This window comes from Cetorhinus maximus, chromosome 8 (assembly GCF_964194155.1).
Source record: "Cetorhinus maximus chromosome 8, sCetMax3.hap1.1, whole genome shotgun sequence".
Taxonomy (NCBI): Eukaryota; Metazoa; Chordata; class Chondrichthyes; order Lamniformes; family Cetorhinidae; genus Cetorhinus; species Cetorhinus maximus.
Genome location: NC_135886.1, coordinates 83234718 through 83255379, shown reverse-complemented (window position 1 = coordinate 83255379; position 20662 = coordinate 83234718). Strand labels below are relative to the sequence as shown.

Here is a 20662-nt window from a genome sequence, read left to right as displayed (position 1 = left end):
TTACCTTTCATCATATGGTTTAGCAGAGTCAACAGCGATTTATGACTTTCTAAAGGCCCTGTTACCACATCCCTAATAACAGATTCTGGTATTTTGCCTACCACTGATGTTCAGCTAACAAGCCTATTGTTTCCCATTTTCTCTCTTCCTCCTTTCTTAAATAGCAGGGTTATGTTTGCTACCTCCCAATTCTTGGGAGCTGCTTTAGAATTCCATGAATTCTGGAAGATCAAAACCAATGCATCAACTATCTCTGCAGTTGCCTCTTTTAAAATCCTAGGATGCAGGCTGTCAAGTCCTGGCCATTTGTTGCCATTTAGTCCCAGTAATTTCTCCAGTATTATTTCTTAAACTGATTTCTTTAAATTCCTCACTTTCACTGGATCCTTGGTTGCCCTTTATTTCCAGAATGCTTTTTTGTGTCTTCTGTTGTGAACCCAGGACAAAGTACTTTTTAATGTCTTTTAAAGTGAAATGTCTGTATTCCCCATTATAATTTCACCGGTTTCTGCCTTGATGTGGCCCATGTTAACTTTCACTAATCTGTTCCTATTTACATACCTACTGAAATATTTACAATCTGTTTTTATGTCTCTTACTAGTCTACTCTCATATTCTCTTTTCTCTTTCTGTAACAACTTCTTGGTCCTTCTTTGTTGAATTAGAAAATCCTCACAATCCTCAGGTTTATTATTCATTTTGGCAACATTACAAGCTTCTTTCTTTGATCTACCAGCATCTTTAATTCCTCCTTTTAGCCATGGTTGGATCACATTTTCTGCAGGTTTTTACACTTTAAAGAAATGTATATTTGTTGCAAATTTTGCATTAATTCTTTAAATGCTACCCACTGCTTGCTAACTGTTATATATTTTCATGTAGTTTCCCAATCTATCTCAGCTAACTTGCCCCTCATATCTGCATAGTTTGCTTTGTTTAGACTTAAGACCCTGGTTTTAGACTCGACTAAGTCACTATCAGACTCAATGTAAAATTCTATCATATTATGGCCAAGCATCCCTAGAGGCCTGATTCTTAGTAGCTCCTAGCAAATTTGGGACATACCTTTGCCTGAATTAATACCATTGAAGCCTTACCATATTTTTCTGTTGACCATGCAGATTTTGGTCGTTGACTTCATCATTCAAAAAGGCTTCATTCTGGTGATTGCTGATCATCATAGGTTGCTTAGGTTTGGTTTCACTTGTAATTAATCCATCTCTGTCAGTAAAATTTCATTTTTCATTAAAAATTGATATGCATTTATTAACATGGAAAAAAAGTAATGATTGAAACTCAACCATATTGTGCACAACTCTCTGCTGTCCAAATTTAACTGAAAGGTTTAAATTTTACTACAGAATTGCAACTCTTTTTCAATATCTTGCATTGGCAAATTAAATAAAAACTCCTCCAAGCCTAAAACTGTTGTTTCTGGTCATGATTGCAAATCACTTGTTTAGTTTGGATCTCCAGAAACAGATCTCATGTGCCAGATCCCTGCAGTTACATTGCTAAATCTGGCACTTTTATTCCAAAACAGCGTACCTACCCACCAGAGGCCTGGAATGGCAAAGGCGCCCATTATTCCTGTAGGCACTGTGGGAGCTCTCCTGCTCCTTTGGGGAGCACAAAAATAATTTACTGCCTACCTTTGCCGGACCTCTTTGATTGCATTGCCCATGGAACTGGTTGAAGCATGCTTTGACCAGTTCAGACCAACAATGGAAATCAGGGTCTTCTGTCGGTCGAAGGACTCTGATTTTCATATAAGAAGGGTGCTGTTGTCTGAAACACTCTGGCGTATTGACAGGCAGTAGGCCTCCTTCAAAGTGCTGCCAGCTGCATCACTAATGTTTACAGTGCGGTAAGACTTCTGACCCCATTTTGAGGTCACTACACTCTGTTAATCTGTTCATCCCAGACAAAGCAATGAAAATCACCCCCCCACCCCCCGCCATGAGTTAATCCCTCTGATTGAAAAGTGTGACAGGAAAAAGCAAATTATGCATACCCCAGTTTAAAGCTCCCAATTTGTATTGAATTTGTGTAACCCACAAATACATTATAAAATGCATAGGCTGGGCAAATAATTTTGTATATTCATGGTAATTCTTTGGCCATTTGTGCCTGATTTTTAAGGTCTATATTCCTGATGCTCAACTTTGCAGGATGAGAGGTGCATAATTATGACAAAGCAATGCATGCATTGGAGACCCAATAGACAATTTTATTATATAAATGTTTGTTATTACTGTTCAAAAAAAGTATATTCCAGCATAAATTCCTCCCTCACTTCAAATTCTTTACAACTGAAGGATTGTTTTTGTAGTGCAGTCATTAATAGAGTTGATTTGATCTGCTTCTACCCTGAACACCTACTTTCAGGTCTTCCCACCAGAACTGCTGATGACCTGGGGATAGAGGGTTCTACATGAAGCAGAGGTCTTCAGCAGGCTGCTGAGCCTTTCCACTGACTCTTCTCTTACTTGGCCAATGTGTGGAGAGGAGCACTCAGTATCCTTCAAAAGTTTCATCCTCCACTTTCATGAGTTGAGGCTGAATTTTTCCTTTGCCTTCTTTATTTTCAGTCACCTAGGGCTGGATTATATGCTCTCCCACCAACCAGTTTGAAGGCCGGGGGACATACATAAAGTCCAGCGGGTGGCCTGCCTGCCGCCTACCTGCCCACCCCTCCCCACCACTGCAATTTTACCAGTGTGGAGTCGGGTGCCCTGCCTGCCAATGGACAAATTGACACCCTTAAGTAGACAACTAATTCCCACTTAAGGGCCTCATTGCACTGCTGCCAGGACTTAATTGGTAGTGGGAGAGGCCTATGCCAAGTGCCCAGCCCAGTAGGTTTCCCTGCATGAGGGAGGGTGGGGGGAGTCCCTCCTTAACTGGGCTCCCCTGGGCCTGTCACAGGGCTCCACTTAGCATTACTTTACCCCCTAGGTTCCCCTCTCAAAAGCTGATGCCCCAGACTCTCACCAGGGCCTGCCAACTTGGCACCCAGCAGACCCCTGACTCACCAGTTGAGCTGGATTCACCGAAGCTCACCTCCTCAAGCACCGAGTGCAGTGGTCACCGCTCCTGGTGGTACTGCCGGTCCTGGAGAGCTGCCGGCCTTTGATTGCCTATCACAGAATCACAGTGTAGAAGAGGTCCTTCGGCCCACCAAGTCTGCACAGACACATGGGAAACACCTGACCTACCTACCTAATCCCATTTACCAGCACTTGCCCCATAGCCTTGAATGTTATGACATGCCAAGTGCTCTTCCAGGTACTTTTTAAAGGATGTGAGGCAACCCGCCTCCACCACTTTCCGAGGCAGTGCATTCCAGACCGTCACCACCCTCTGGGTAAAAAGGTTTTTCCTCACATCCCTCCTAAACCTCCTGCCCCTCTTATGAACTTATGCCCCCTTGTGACTGACCCTTCAACTAAGGGGAACAGCTGCTACCTATCCACCCTGTCCATGCCCGTCAAAACCTTGTACACCTCGATCAGGTCGCCCCTCAGTCTTCTCTGCTCCAACGAAAACAACCCAAGTCTATCCAACCTCTCTTCATAACTTAAATGTTTCATCCCAGGCAACGTTCTGGTGAATCTCCTCTGCACCCCCTCCAATGCAGTCACATCCTTCCTATAATGTGGCGACCAGAACTGCACACAGTATTCCAGCTGTGGCCTCACTAAAGTTCTATACAACTCCAACATGACCTCCCTAATTTTGTAATCTATTCCTCGATTGATAAAGGCAAGTGTCCCATATACCTTTTTCACCGCCCCACTAACATGCCCCTCCACCTTCAGAGATCTATGGACACACACGCCAAGGTCCCTTTGTTCTTCAGAACTTCCTAGTGTCATGCCATTCACTGAATACTTCCTTGTCAAATTACTCCTTCCAAAGTGTATCACCTCACACTTTTCAGGGTTAAATTCCATCTGCCACTTATCTGCCCATTTGACCATCCCGTCTATATCATCCTGTAGCCCAAGACACTCAACCTCACTGTTAACCACCTGGCCAATCTTTGTGTCATCCGCAAACTTACTAATCCTACCCCCAACATAGTCATCTATGTTTTTTATATAAATGACAAATAATATGGGACCGAGCACAGATCCCTGTGGTACGCCACTGGACACTGGCTTCCAGTCACTAAAGCATCCTTCTGTCATCACCCTCTGCCTCCTACAACTAAGCCAATTTTGAATCCACCTTATCAAATTACCCTGTATCCCATTTGCCTTTGCCTTCTTTAAAAGTCTCCCATGTGGGACCTTGTCAAAGGCTTTGCTGAAATCCATATAAACTACATCAACTGCACTACCCTCATCTACACACCTGGTCAACTCCTCAAAAAATTCAATCAAATTTGTTAGGCATGACCTCCCTCTGACAAAGCCATGCTGACTATCCCTGAGCCTAGTCACTCTTTGAGGAGGGGTTTCTTAATCCAGATCTGTGGAAGTCCCACCTCCAGTTTATCAACAGCCAATTGGGGCCACTAAATGGATGCGGGGCAGCCGGGTTTGCTTGGCAGCTTCTGCCCCCAACACCCCAACATTTTAGCTGACGCAGTTGAGAATCCAGCAACCCATATAATTTAGCCCCTGGTGTGCAAGGCAGGCATATCAAACAACTTCTTGGTGAGAAATTCTGATGAAAGGTCACGACTTGAAACATTTTCTGTGTTTCTCTCTCCAGATGCTGCCAGACGTGCTGAGCGTTTACACAATTTTCGTTTTTATTTCAAACTTCCTGATGAGTTTGGAGATTTTAATCAAGGGCTGTAAAAGAGCAGCTTCCAATTACTTTATAACATATCAGATTTGAATATGTAGGCCATCCCACTGATCTGGGAATAATCCCAGCATTGACAATCATATTTGACCTATTTATACCTCTAATGATATATGACTCACCTTTCTGTGGCATTTGCAAGATAGTTCCGTTTCTTGTGGCTGTAAACACAGCACATACAGGCAGCAACAATCGTGGTAAGGCAAATTCCAGGAACTACACCTATTAGAATCAGGTCTAGGGAATTCCATTGCTGGTCACATTTTGGTCCCAAATTCCAGTAATCCCCCAAGGGACCTTTAAAATTTATACACCTAGGAAACATGTTTTGAACATTTTGTAATCCTGTAGCAATTCAATTGTTGCCTAACAATTACAGATGCACAGATAAAATGTACAAATTAAAAGAAAATAAGACTTGCATTTATATAGTACCATTCCCAACCTAACAATTTTCCAAAGTACTTTACAGGCAATGATATACATTTTGAATTGTAGTCACTCTTGCAATGTAGGAAAGTGACAATCAATTTACACACAGCAGGGTTCCACAAACAGAAAACAGGATAATGGTCAGATAGTAGAACAAATCTTCCGGTCAGTGTCAGAACCATTGCATCTGACATAGATAAGTCAGGAAACTGTGCACTTACCTGGTTACGTCTACAAGGATCCAACTTGCGATGCAGCAGCCAGAAGTCTCTCAGCGCAGGAATCCATGCAGAGACCTGCAAAGAGGATCAGTGCAGAAGACAAGCCCCTTTTGTACTGCACTAACTGCTGTATAGTAAGTTTAAATGTCCAGTTTGAATGTTAGTGAATGGGTGAATGGATGAATGGGTGAGTGAATTAATAAGGTAGGTAAGTAGGTGATTTGGGAAGGATGGGTAAGTGGGGTAGGGGGTAGGTGGGTGAGGTGGATAAGTAGATAGTTGGGTAGGTGGGTGAGGTGGATAAGTAGATAGTTGGGTAGGTGGGTGAGGTGGGTAAATGGGTGAGGTGAGTTAGTGAGTAGGTTGGGTAAGTGAGCGAGGTGGGTAGGGGGGGTCAGGTGTAGTTGGGTCAGGTCAGGGAGGGTTAGTCGGTTCAGGAGGGTAGTCAGGTGTTCGGGAGGGTAGTCATGTGGTCGGTGGGTAGTTGGGTGGTGGGGGGGTAATCAGGTGTAGTTGCTTTGGGTGGCTGGTAGTTGGATGGCTGGGAAGTCATCCATGTTTGGTCAGGGGGGAATTGGGTCAGGTTGGGATGGTGATCAGAGTTAGTTGGGTGGTCGGGGTAGATGGGTGAGTTGGTATGGTGGTCAGGATGGGTTGGCAGTTGGGTAGTCACGGAGGTAGTCAGGTGATCTGGAGTGGTAGTTGGGTGGTCAGGAGGGTAGTTGGAGGATCAAAGTATTTCAGGGTCTTGGGGGATGATTGGAGAGTTAGTTTTATAGTTACTCAGCTGTTAGATGAGGTTTTAATCTGAATAACATTTCCTGAGTAACTATCCAGGTAAGTACCGATGATCTCTCCCAAGCCTTTGACTTTGTCTCAGAGTTGGAGACATTGGCGGGGAACAGGGGAATTACCCATTGGAAGTTCAAGCTTTTTGGACAATTCCAACATACATTAACACGCCAGGGTCCCAACGTGCATCTCAGTCGTACATCCCGTCTCCAACAAACTGGAAACTGGAAGATTTGGCCCAATCTGTTTAAGTGACATTGGCTGAGGGATAAGTATTGGCCAGGACACCAGGAGAACTCCCATGCTAAGTTACTAGAATAGCAACCTAGAGGCAATCATTAAATTTCTTTTTTGGCATAGTTATTGTTTACATAACCACTATGCCACAGTATCTCCAATTTTGGATGACATGTTAAAATAGAGGCCCCATCTGCCCTCTCCTGTGGATGTAAAAGATCCCAAATTACTATTCAAAAAATACAGGAGCGTTCCCCCTGAGTCTCAACCAATATTTATCCCTCAACCTCCACTAAAGCAGATTATCTGGCCACTATCATGTTGCAGTTTGTGAGACCTTGCTGTGCACAAAATGGTTGCCACGTTGTGTAGGTATGGGCAATAAACGCTGGCCTTGCCAGCGATACCCACATTTTGCAAATGAATAAAAATAAGAGACAGCACCTCCAACAATGCAGCACCTCCTCAGTATTATAATGAAGTGTCAGCATAAATATTTGTGCCAAATGTTATGCCTAGAAACGCTGGACCATTGGAAGACTAAACTACGGGGTGTAACCAGTTAAACAATTTTGTGAAACTTTTGGTGCATTATCTATACGGAATCATTTTAAAATGGTTCCATCAGCGCATTCATTCTACCTACAGAACCTAATTGTCACTACAGTTTAAATCTCTATCACTTCAACTGGGAAATCTGTAATGTATTTGTTTATTGCTTGGCTATCATTTTATTTTACTTGCCCAAATGTTTAACATTATAACAGGGAATAATTTTCTTCTAGCTGTCGCTCTTGCTGTTGCTTTCTTTAGGCTGGAAATTAGGCTGTATGCTTAATGCATTTGTATCAAATTCTTTCTTTGGCATGGTTACTGTTAATAGGATCCAAGGAGCGTTAATGATGTGATTTTTATATTTTCCAGCATGTTATTTAGGGAAGTATTTCCAGTTGATATTAGACCCAATTTCTTTTGTTGGGTTTCCTCATATTTGTTGAAGTTAAAGCCATCAATCAAAAATGCTCGCAGACTCTCGAGGGGTGGCCTTTCCAAGTTAGGGGTGTTTCCAGTGTAAGAGCAGCTGCTCTTCTTCAATGTGTACTCACTGAGAGCCTGATCTTAAGAACTGATCTTGGGTTGTCTGCCCCCAGAGGCAAAGTGCCTGATGGCAGAGGGACATGGCAATGGCAAGCCAGTTAGTCAATACAGCATTGCATTTCCAAACCAAAACATTCCCTTTTTCATAAAAAAAAATCTCCTTTTGCATATTAATAAAAAGATACAAAGATTTATTCCCAATGAACAAACAACACTTGCATGCATGATCCTGTGTGACTGTGAGTTGCCCAAGTTACCCACTATATACCCACTGTTATCATGCATTGACAGCTGTTTGGCCTACTATTCAGTCTCTGTACATGCATTGCACACAGTACAAGTCTGAGACAATTCCGCCCTAAGTGCTGGCAGGATAAAGGACATTTTACCCGTTGGCCACAATGGCGGCTTTTCACATCGTATTGTCCCAATCCCACCTCATTAATCACACATTCCCTGGAATCATGCCAGGTTGCTGGTGGGGCATCTTCTCATTCACATGCTCCACCGTCACCTCAGGCTTTCAGTAAACTTGATGCCATATTTAAAGGCTGTCCCTGCAAAGAGCTAGCACTCTTCAAGGGATAAGAAGCTGCTGTGAACTGATGGCTGTCAAAGGGAGGAAACATGCTGCCCCCAGATTTACCGATGCCTCCCTCAAGCGCCTACTGGACGCAGTGGAGGCCTGCCGCAAATTCATCTAACCCCGCTTTCAGCCAAGGCCAGCAAGCAAGGTCAGCAATCCAGCATGGGAGGTGGTGGCAGTGGTGGTCAACGCCAATGCCCTGCTAAAAAGGACAGCCACCCAGTGCTGAAAGGAGATGAATGGTCTGCTCTGTTCTGCTAGGGGAAGTCACTTTTCTCATTACTCTCAACTCACACACTCACAAACCCATCACACATCCACAGGGATTTCACACCCCAAGGGACAACACCACTAACTCTCACACACACCCTCACATCTCCATCAGTCTCATATCCTCTGGAGCTCGTGTCCTCATCCTGTCGATGGCTCCGCTCACCACACAAACATTCCACGCAGTGCCATGTGCCCAGCACACACTCTCTCCATCTGTTTTCATGCAGGAGAAGCCTGCTCACACAGCAGGGCGAGGTGCCAGACAGGGGGTGGAGTGGCCCACATTAGGCCCCTCACTCACTTTGAGGAGTATGCCATCGCTCTGACTGGTGAGGATGTGGACCGTGTCTACGGCGATGGTGAGGTCAATGGTGAACACCCCCATGAGGATCCTACACCACATCATCCTTCTCTCAATGCAAATGTGAGTGCTCTCTCTCCTGCTTTTGACTGTGCTGACACACACTGCTTATCTTTACATTGGTTCACAGGGAGCTCTGCAAAGCGACTGACACCCTCAGCCCGCTGGTCCCTCAGCTCCATCCGGTTCCTCATCTCCAGCAAAGAGGACACCTCCTCCATTGGAAAGCTGGAAATAAACAGCCTGGTAGATCCGTCACAGCGCTTACCCACACCCCCAACCAGTACAGAGACAGACAATTCAGTGGGACCTAGATCTGGAGCAGGCTCAGGTTCACAATCTGGTGGTCACAATGTGGTACTCTTGTCTGCAGCAGGAGGAGGCAGATTCAGCTGAGTGCCCTGGCACTCAGAGGATGGCTGGGGAAGATGGACCTGTGAGGTCCGAGTCAGGTGACTAGCCTCTGGATTCGGCCTTCCAAATCATCGTGGAGAGTAAGCAGAACGAGTGGGAACATCACGCAGAGCTGTTGGAAGCCCTCAATAGGGTGGCATGTTAGTTGAAGGAATGTATCTGCCTGCTCTCTAATGAAGTGATACCTACATTGCATGTATGGAGGTCTCCATGGGAAGGATGTGGATGCCATGGAGACCCTGATCCAACAGAATGCGGAGATGTGCACAGACCTGTGCTCCATCAGGTAGCCATGGGGGAGTTCCTGAAGTGGTAACGCGAGGGGGAAACAAGGCACCTCGACAACCCCCAAGGTGCTCCATCCTCTCAAGGCACACAAAGCCTTAGGGAGGAGCAGCAGCTGGACATCCCTGGATCATCAACTTAGGAAACTCAGAGGCTGTCCTCTGCCTCCGAGTCCTCTTTGCCTGTGACCCCCTCACTTTGTCCTCTGTCACCGCAGAGGGAGCAGCTGGCCCACAGGAGGACAGTCAAACAAGCCGGGGCCCCCAAAGCCTTGGTTCTCCAGAGGACACAAGCCAAAGTTATCGGAACAACATGGCCAACCATTGCACAGACTGTCTCCACCTCTACTGCAGATGTCAGGGCAGCACCTAGAAGAAGTGGTAGGCCTAGAAAAGTTAAGAATTTCCGATCACAAGTAGTTGCAGAGGTGAACACATTTTGTCACTTTATAATCTGAAAATATATTCACTTTCATTGAATAATGTGTAATGGTGTCTTTCAGCTTCATTTACAGGCTTCATGAGTCCTCCCCCTGCATTCCCCCACCCCCCCACCACCCCTCTGCACTCTGCATCCACCCCCCCCACCACCCCCCCCCACCTCCCGACCTCCCACTAGCAGTTCAGCTGCAGGCAGCCAGCCCACGAGTGATCCTGGAGGGATAAGTATGTGTAGTAGGGCCTTACGGAGCCTCATGCAAGCAGGGCTTATAATGATATGCAGATGTATTAAAATGAAGTCCCCGACGTGCGGTGGTGGGAAATGCGACCCTCCATTGATGGGTGGAGTGGTCAATTGCAAACTGGAAATATGATGTGGCGATAATCTGGCTCAAGGAAGGGCAGAACTAGGTGTTAAATATTCCCGGGTACAACGTGTTCAGAAAAGACATGAAAGGAAGGGGATGAGGAAGGGTGGCAGTATTAACTAAGGAGAGCATAGCAGTGCTGGAGAAAGGATGTCCCAGAGGGTTCAAGGGCAGAATCAATTTGACTAGAGCTAAGGAACAAAAAGAGTGCAATTACATTGCTCGGTGTAGTCTATAGACCGCCCAATAGTGAGAAGGATGTAGAAGAAAAAATCTGCAGGAAAATTACAGAGAGATGCAAGCTTTATAGAATAGTTATAATGGGTGACTTTAATTACCTGGATGTAGACTGGGACAGTGGTCGTGTAAAGGGTGGAGAGGGGCAAAAGTTCCTAGATTGTGTTCAGGGGAATTTTCTACAGCAGGATGTGTCCAATCCAACAAGAAAAGATGCACTGTTGGACCTGGTTCTTGGAAATGAGGTGGGCCAAGTATATCAAGTGTCAGTGGGGAACATTTAGGAGACAGTGATTATTGTATTGTACTTTATAGGATGATAGAAAAGGATGATAGGATCCAGAGTAAGAATAATTAACTGGAAGAGAGCTGACTTCGATGGGGCAAGAATGGAACTGGGCCACTTAGGCTGAAATGAAAGATTGGCTGGAAAAATTATAGCTGAACAATGGGTTACCTTCAAAAAAGAATTGGTTTGGGCACAGTCAAGGTATATTCCATTGAAAGGGAAAGATAGGGCAAACAAATCCAAAGTTCCTTGGATAAAAAAGGAGATAGAAATTAAGATAAAGAAGAAAACATGCGCTTATGACAGGTGTCAGGTAGAAAATACAACTGAGAACCAAGAGGAATATAGAAGGTTCAGAGGGGAGGTAAAAAAGCTAGTGGAGAAGAGAAGAGGGATTGTGAGAAAAAAAACTGGCAGCCAACATAAAGAGAAATCCCAAAGTCTTCGATAGCCATATAAATAGTAAAAGGGTGGTTAAAAGGAGGAGTAGGGCCGATTAGGGATCTAAAAGGGAATTTACACATGGACGAAGGGGCCATGGCCTTAGCTGAGGTATTAAATGAGTACTTTGCATCTGTGTTTACCAAGGAGACAGATGCTATCCAGGCCATGGTGACAGATGAGGAAACTCTGTCACTAGAATGGTTCAAAATTCATAAGGAGGAAGTGTCGAATAGACTGTTGGTACTTAGGGGAGGATTTTCCCCTCAACGGGTGGGCGTGGTGGGCAGGCCCGGGAACAACCGCGAAATTAACCGCTGCCCGCAATCGGACTCAGACCATGATTTCATGCTGGCTGGCCAATTAACGGCCAACCAGTGTGAAAGGCAGCTAAGAGCCTCAGCGCTGCTAGGGTAGGGGTGGGAGGAGTGCGAGCGCTGAAATGTACACATGTGCAGGGGTGCGCTCAGTGAAAGCTCTCTGAAAGCACAGAGATGCCTCAGGGAGCTGAAGATTTTTAACCTGTAAATTAAGGATTTTAAAAATAAGGAAATCATGTCCCCACATGTGACTCTGCCACATGAAGGAGGTTAAAAAATTTTGATTGGTTCTTTAGTCACTGTTCGAAACCTCATCCCACCCGTAGATGAAGTTTTGTTAAAAATGCAAAAGCCGCCTGGCCTATTCGCCCACCTGCCAACGGAGCAGTTGGACGGGCAGTGAAAAATTCAATTTAATTAATTGATTAAGAGCCTTAATAGGACTTTTAATTGTCTGTCACCTCTTCCGCGTGCCCGCTGACCGAAAAATCACGAGAGTATGTGATGACGTCGGGATGCTCACCCAACGTCATCGCGCACTATTTCACTCCCATTTGTGTCGGCACATGCCCGCCTGGGGGACGAAAAATTCTGCTTTTAAAGTTGACAAGACACCAGGACCTGATGAGATGCATCCAAGGGTATTGAAGGAAGTGGGAGTAGATATTGCAGGGGCACTGGCCATAATCTTTCAGTCTTCCCTAGACTCAGAGGTGGTGCCAGAGGACTGGAGAATTACAAACATTACGCCCTTGTTCAAAATAGGTTGTAAGGATAAGCCCTGCAATTACAGACCAGTCAGTTTAACTTCAGTGGAGGACAAGGTTCTAGAAACAATTAATCGGGATAGAATTAGTAGTCATGGAAAAATATGAGGTGATAAGGAAGAGCCAGCATGGATTTCTAAAGGGGAAATCATATTTAACCAACTTGCTGGAGTTTTTTGAAGATGTAACAGAAAAGATCAATGAGGGTAATGCTGTTGATGTGGTGAACATGGACTTTCAAAAGACATTTGACCCAGTGCCACACAACAGACTTGTGAGAAAAGTTATTACTCATTGAATAAAAGGGACAGTAGCAACATGGATACAAAATTGGCTGAAAAATGGGATGCAGAGAGTAATGGTCGATGGATATTTTTCAGGCTGGAGGAAGGTTTGTAGTGAAGTTCCCCAGGGGTCGGTATTGGGACCATTGCTTTTCTTGATATATATTAATGATCTAGATCTTGGCGTGCGGGGGACAATTTCAAAGTTTGTGGATGATATGAAACTTGGGAGTGTTGTGAACTGCAAGGAGGATGGTGTGGAACATAAAGGACATAGACAAGTTGGTGGAGTGGGCAAATAGGTGGCAGATGAAGTCCAATGCAGAGAAGTGTGAGGTGATGCATTTTGGTAGGAAGAACATGGACAGACAATATAAAATAAGGGGTGAAATTTTGAAGAGGCAGGAAGACTTGGGTGTATGTGTACATAGATCATTGAAGGTGACAGAATAGGTGGAGAGAGCAGTTAATAAAGCATATAGTATCCTGGGCTTTAATAATAGGGGCATAGAGTACAAGGGCAGGGAGGTTATGCTGAATTTATATAAGACACTTGTTAGACCTCAGTTGGAGTATTGTGTACAGTTTTGTGCTCCACATTATAGGAAGGATGTGAACACATTGGAGAGAGTGCAGAAGAGGTTTACAAGAATGGTTCCAGGGATGAGAAACTTCAGCTATGAGGATAGATTGGAGAGGTTGGGACTGTTCTCCTTGGAGATAAGAAGGCTAAGAGGAGATTTGATGGGGATATTCAAAATCATTTGGGGGCTGGGCAGAGTAGATAGGGATAAGCTGTTCCCGCTCATAAAAGGATCAAGGATGAGAGGGCACAGATTGAAAGTGATTTGCAAAAGAAGCAAATGTGACATGAGAAAAAACTTTTTCGCACAACGAGTGGTTTGGGTCTGGAATGCACTGCCTGGAAGTGTGGTGGAGGCAGGTTCAATCGACGCATCGAAGAGGGCATTAGATAATTATTTGAGTAGAAACAATATGCAGGGGTACGGGGAAAAGGCAGGGCAATGTCACTAGGTCGTGATGCTCATTTAGCAAGCCGGTGCAGACACAATGGGCCGAATGGCCTCCTTCTGTGGCCATTGTGGAGTTTCTGACTTCACAACATGGGTCTTTTTCTTTTAAACAGGATCCCTGCCCATGAGTCAGACCTGGGAAGAGGAATGGGTGTCTGATTCCCAGGGACGGGAGGAGGTTCCGATGGCAAGGATGGGACTCCAATGGCAGGGAAGAAGGTAGATTGGTGGGCTATGCAGAAACACTCCTGCTCTTCCTGCAATGCTGTAAAGGCACTCACCTTTCGCTGAAGCTGTCCATGCCTCCCTAGAGCTGCCGTGTTTCCTGAGGGCTGGGAAACCCAGCTGGCCAGGGTTTAATCTGTTAAAGTAGGTTAAATCTGAGGCATGCAGCCTTGTTACGATATATTAAATGACAACCCACTTCCTGGGAGCAGGTCAGTTGACTGCCTCAACACCCTCATCCTGCCTCCATTAAACCCGGGAGAGGGTAGCTTGGAGGCGGTTAGGGTCGTGTTTCAGATTTTCAAAATTTTTATGTCTCACCCAACTCCAACCCACCCATTTTGGGGGTTTAAAATTACTCACTCTGTTTCTGCCTCCCCTCTATGGATAGGTAGCAAAATATGGAGCAAGACTGAAGTGCATATGGAAAAGCACATTCCAAGTGATGGAAGCAACAGGTCCTTTCATTTAGGATGCCCAATATTATTTTCTGTTGCACGTTTTATCCTATGGAACCTTGGCACTTGGAGTTGCAAAGCAAATATCAACAGCCATGTCTTTAGATCATGACCAGGAATCCACCCAGTCCATCTGTCAAATGGAATTTAGTCATACAAACTGACTGAAAATAAAGGAATTTTTAAATGAGCTGGTGAATTTTACAGTTATCTGTTGTATTTGAATATATTCTTGAAAAGGAAAATTTTGCAGTGTTATGAGGAAAGAGTAGGGCAATGGCACTAACTGGATAGCTCTTTCAAAGAGACATCACTGGTATGATGGACTGAATGGCCTCCTTCCTACAGAGTTCCAAAACATTTAAAGCACAGAAACACTCAGAACAACAGGTCCCTCTAGCTTTCTTTCAGCCTCTTCATTTAACCCCATCAACATATCCTATTCTTTCTTTCTCCCTTGTGCTTGTGTCTTGGGGCAATGGCGGCATAGTGGTAATGTCACTGGACTGACAGTCTAGAGGCCCAGCCTAATTCTCTGAGGACATGGGGTCAAATCCCACTATGGTAACTGTTGGAATTTAAATTCAATTAATAAGTCCAGAATTGCAAAATTGTCTCAGTAATATTGACCAAGACAATATCATTCTTGCAAAAACCCACCTGGTTCAGTAGTGTCTTTTAGGGAAGGAAATCTGCTATCCTTACCTGGTCTGGCTTAAATATGACCCCAGACCTGCAGCAGTGGTTGACTCATAACTGCCCTCAGTAATAGCCTATCAAGCCACTCAGTTCAAGGGCAATTAGGGATGGCAACAAATGCTGGCCTTGCTAGTGATGTCCACAACATGAAAGAATAAAGAGTTTACCTAGGTTCCCCTTGAATCTATACAATTCATCTCAATTATTCCATGTTCTATCCATTTTCTGGGTAAAGATGCTTCTCTTGAATTTGTTATTGACCATCTTATATTTATGGCCCCCTAGTTCTAGGCTCATCTTCCAGGAGAAGCATCTTCTCTATACATACCTGGTCAAACCCTTTCATAATCTTGAGGACCTTTATCAGGTCATTGCCCTGTCTTCTCTTATATTTAGTTCCTGCAAATATGTATTCTGCTGGCTCACCAATGACCCTGAAAATTGTCTCACGGAAAATAATTTACTTTATCATTGGTTCTCAATGAACATTTTCAATGGCTCCCATCTATCAGTCTGAGTAACCCTTTAGAACTGGCTCCAGACTACTGTACTTAAATTGATTCAAAGTGCTAATTTTAGCTTAGGGCACATTTAAGGCAGCAAACATTTAAGGCAGCAAACAAGGGAAATTCAGGAATTCCACAGCATGAGGCCTGAGCCATTTTAACTTCCTTGCTTAAATATGTCTGCACCTTTGTCACCTGAAACTATCTGGAACAACGTCAAGACAGTAGGTGTGAATGAGAATTGAAGATGGAGCAAGACACTGCTATATTCTCATGACAACAGGTCCCGTCACAAAGTAAATTCTGACTGTGGGATACTTGCAGAGCCCATACTAGTCATGCGGGGAATGCAAGGTTGCAGTAGGGGAGGCCGAAGGAATTCCTTGTGGGGCTCAGAGGACCACTCCTGCTCCTCTTGGTCTCTAAGGACTCCTTCTAAAAATTTTCTTTCACTTAATTAACTCGATATTTCCTGGCCAAGCTGCTGCTGCCTCATTCCTGGTTTGACTGGTGGCTTTGGTGCTTCACAAGGCTCTCATGACTCTAGTTTACAATCACTGCACCATAGCAATGACGCCATTGGGCCAAAATCTTTAGGCCCCCATGTATCCGTGGAGGGTGGCATTCACACAGCTGGATCCTGGCAGTTAAAATGGCGGGGGATAGAAATACTGTGGGAATACAGTGGCTTCCACCAGGCAACTATTTTAACTTCCATCTGCAGCCCCAGAAGGAAAAAAAAACAGTTCAGACCAGTACTCTTATTTCCCAGTTTTACCAGTGTTCCATTTTAAGGTATACAAGACCAGTTCAGACCAGCATTCTTATTTCCCAGTTTTAACTGTTTTTTCCTTCAGGGGAGCTCCCACAAAGTTGCTAGATTATATTCGAGGCTAATATCTCAGCTGTACTCCTGCATCTCTGCGTAAGCTTCAGTTTAGTCTGTTACAGAATGTGTTTGGTATGATTGATAGTACCAATCTTCTGGTGTGATTTGAGCTACAATAAAATTCCTAGGAGATGATTTTCCCTGGATACCTTAGGCACTAAAAAGCCTGTGAGGTGACCAAGTTGGGGTCTTGGGCTGCAACACCTGTTTAGCCCACGTTTAATGCAAGACACCATCTTTGTGAAGGAGTTGAAGAGTGAGCTAGGAACAGCCACCCAGAGGATCATTAACAGTCTAACTGCCACTTAATTTGCCTGCTAGTGCTCATTAAGGAGGCTACACAACATTTTGGTGGAGTGGAGCGATGTAAATTGGCCTGCAACTTGCAGCGATTTACAATTTACGGTGTATCTTTCCCTCTCTACAATTTGTGGCCGTTAAGATGCTGTTATTTTTCAGGAAAATTTGGCCCATGGGTACACCACCTAGAGTGTAATCTGGAGATTGTGAAACAATAGTCTAAATAACCTCATGCCAACATGAACAAATATCCACTTGATATATCTTTATTAGGGATAACATTTTGGGGCAGTATTTCATTAAATATTCAATCTCATTATTGATATCCATTTAGAAATGTATATTTACCGGCAGTATTCTTCCTTCTCCCTACAATAGCAAGGCATATACTCTGGACATGTGTTCTTCAAACATGGCTCATAGTCACGAATATTTTTGCAATTTTCTGAAAGAAAAGTATAAGTTAATAAGAGAAAAACATTGCCAGAGAAAATATAGCTTCCTAAAACGTTGTGAAGGATGTAACACCCCCTAGCATTATCAAATTGAAACATTAGGCGAAACATGCCATTTTGGCAGGTCTGCAAAAATGGGCAGTAACAGATTGGCTGCCCATTATTCACCCAGCCTGATTTTCCTACCCATTACCTTCAACAGGATTTAAAGCTGCTACGCACCACTTTGTACCCCTGCCAAAGCTGAAGCTTTACTCCCATTCTTCTTAGGTGAGGGAATTCAATCTCTGATCTTTATAATTCCAGAATAAATATTTAGCATAATGGGAGCAGCATTGATACAGCAGAGTGCTGTGCAATGTTAGAATGTAGGTTTGTGCCTATATTGTCTCCGTGGAGTGAACTACCAACCTCAAGCCTTGCTGCCAGAGAGGCCCTGTACCCTTTGAGGACTGGAAGTCGAATTCCCGTGGAATGGGATTTAAAAATCAAATGGCTCTATATGCTGCTCCATTCTCGCCCACCAGGTTTAATTCTGCTGGTTTTGAAGCACCCACCTATCTCAGGTACGATTCTCATTAATTATATGCTAACTGATGTCCATAAGACTCAGATGGGATTTTAATGTCATATAATTAAGAGCACCAATCAGAATAAAACCTATTGGGGAAAAATGGTGACCCTGAAATGTAAGTTATTCCTATTGTGTTAAAATTCTGTTATTTTTCAGCAAAATCTGGCCCATGGATATACCGCCTAGAATGCAATCTGGATATTGTGAAACAATAATCTAAATGACCTCATGCCAACATGAACAAATATTCACTTTATATATCTTTATTAGGAATAACATTTTGGGGCAGTACTTATTAAATATTCAATCTCACGGGAGGACTTATTTTAACATAGAGTAGAATTTTTGGGTCGGCGAGCAGGGGCGGGGCCTGCTCGCCGATGCGTAAAATGATGCGTGGTGATGTCGGGCGGGCGTCCCAATGTCACCGCGCGTCATTTAGATTTTCAGTTCGGTGGGCGCGCAGCCGAACTGTCAAAGGCCTATTAAGGCCTGTTAAAAACTAATTGAAATAATTAAATGAGCTGCCCGTCCAACTTTAAGGTTGGCGGGCAGGTGAAGAGCCCCAGGTGGCCTTGGCATTTTTCATGGAACCTCATCCATGGGCGGGATGAGGTTTCATGAAGTGTTTAAAAATTCAATAAAAATTTTCAAAAAAATTCATTGACATGTCCCAGCTCATGTGACACTGTTGAGGGGGCATGTTTTAAAAGTTTTTAATTTCTTTATTTAGATGTTTAAAACTTAAACAAATCTCCCCGAGGCACCCCTGTGCCTCAGGGAGATTTCTGCGCTCTTTTGCGCGCATGCACGAAAGAGTGCAGGCCCCGACTCAGGGAATCCACCCCCCGCCAGCACAGGGAGCGCTCAGTGCTTCCAGGCGAGCGTCACGCTGGCTGGACCTTAATTGGCTCGTCCATGCAAAATGGCGGTGCGGCCCCGATCGGGGGCGCCGATTGGGTTCGCGCCCGCCCCTGCACAACCCCCCTGACAGGGGGAAATTTCTGCCCATAGAACTTTTCCCCAAATTCCCCAGTCTGAAACTTGTGCACATAACAAAGCTCCTCAGTGACACTGAAAGAAGAAAATGCTTTCCAAACTAATGATGTATACTTGTCCAACAAAATTAACATTATCTCAACACTCACCTGATGTTGTATTGTCCTGGAGGTTTGAAGATAGAGATTCTGAAATCTGTCCAGCCAACAGCATCAAAATGCATGTAAAAATAACACGGAGAAGCAACATTCTTGGAATTTTAGTATTAAGCCTAGACTTTACGATACATTTCTGCCAGTGTTCCACTGGAATAAAAATGGATCTCTGTGTGCATTATTTAAGAACAGTTTGAAGTCCACAGAATTTATCACTCCCCATGTGATCATAAAGGAAGCTAATTTCAGACAATCTTTTGTTACAATTTGCTCCACCCAGGTGACGTGAAATTTTTATAGCTTGAAGCTCCACCTACAGGTTCACCTGCTGCAGAAGGTATCTTAGCTCAACCTTTAGACTCTTAAAAAGACACCATTCTAGTGGGACAAAATGTAGTTGCATACGATTTCCATATCATTATTTTAAAGATACAATGGGAGTGAGGTGGATTTTAACCCTACCCATCCAGCAGAAACTAGGCAGATGAGCAGTTGAAATGCCAATTTTGGATCCTCTGTGAACCTCTGTGGGATTTTAGGGAAAGGGTTATTAGAATTATGCGTTTTATAAGATTGTTATGTTTTTGGATTGTGTCTTTAACATAAGGTAAAATGAAGGTGATCATATGACCTGTTCTGAAGTCTGCCTGGCAGCAAGCCTGGATGGTTTGATTGTTAGGAGATTAGAGGCCCAGATTGTTTTACTGGGAATAAGGTACAAGGTTTTTACATTTGGAGACAACAGCAACAGCCTGTTTGCTACCAGTGGATAAACTGAGAGTCTCCAAAGTCCCAGGAACGTGTTGAGAATGTCAGGTTGTTGACAGTTGTGCTTTAAACTGCCCATTTAATTCCAAGATAAAAGAGAATTGGGGCCTCAAGGATAGCTAATCAGCATCACTACCTGGGTACAAGGCCCATGTGATTCATGTTGCCATGGTGATGGGCTTTGAGATGGAAGGGTACAGAGGAAGCCATTGTTATATCTGATCACAGGCTTTCCTAAAATATCCCTGAATATCACAGGCAAGTTTTACCCGGCAGGATCCTGGGTGGGGGGAGTCTCAGATGATTCTCCAGGAGAGGAAGAGCAGCTATAGGCAGTGAGGCACTATGGTTCACCATGTGTGAATGGGCTTCAGAGTTGGTGCTTGGATTGGAAAGACCAAACTAGTGAGAAGTTAGAACGAGGCTGGAAGGTTTGCCTACCTTAAGCTAGAGGGAGAATTCTTTAGAAAACCTCACACTGCGAAAGACAGTTCTGGAGTTAAAAGTTACCAGGCTGCAAATGAAAAAGATTGCAAGTAAACACTCGGGAGCTAAAGATCATTTAGGACTGGTTCCAGGAGAATTGGATATCTACTTATAGGATGGCGTAAACTATACCAGCTAGTGTTCTTTTTTAGCTATGTTAAACGTCCTGTGCTGTAATTTAAAGTATAAGTTGCCTACAAAAATAGTAGTCATTAGTGCTTCGTTACAATTCTGTTTGTTGCAATAAATGTCTTGAATTGTGAAATCTTGTCATGTCATCTGTTCAGCTATTAACTGACCGTTTGAATTTCTTTTTAAAAATTATCGGTCTCTACAGAGGTTAGGTAACAGGATGAAATCGGGTGCCAAAAGGGTGCTGTGCTAATAAGACATGCCTGTTTGAAGTCTAGTTTTAACCTGCAATTTTGGACCTAATTGCCAATTGCCATCA

At 44.0% G+C, this 20662-nt stretch overlaps 1 protein-coding gene across 1 annotated transcript in view; it reads right to left on the bottom strand.

Annotated features, from left to right (window-relative positions):
* LOC144683204 (uncharacterized) overlaps positions 1–19076 on the bottom strand; it is a 36578-nt gene extending 17502 nt beyond the window's left edge. The window contains exons 1-4 of the mRNA XM_078546163.1: positions 18952–19076; positions 17123–17219; positions 4941–5132; positions 1098–1221 (exon numbers count right to left, since the gene is read on the bottom strand). Coding sequence (XP_078402289.1) covers positions 1098–1221; positions 4941–5132; positions 17123–17219; positions 18952–19051 — 513 coding nt within the window. The 5' untranslated portion in view covers positions 19052–19076. The remainder of the gene's footprint in view (positions 1–1097; positions 1222–4940; positions 5133–17122; positions 17220–18951) is intronic.
* Between the last annotated feature and the right edge of the window lie 1586 nt (positions 19077–20662).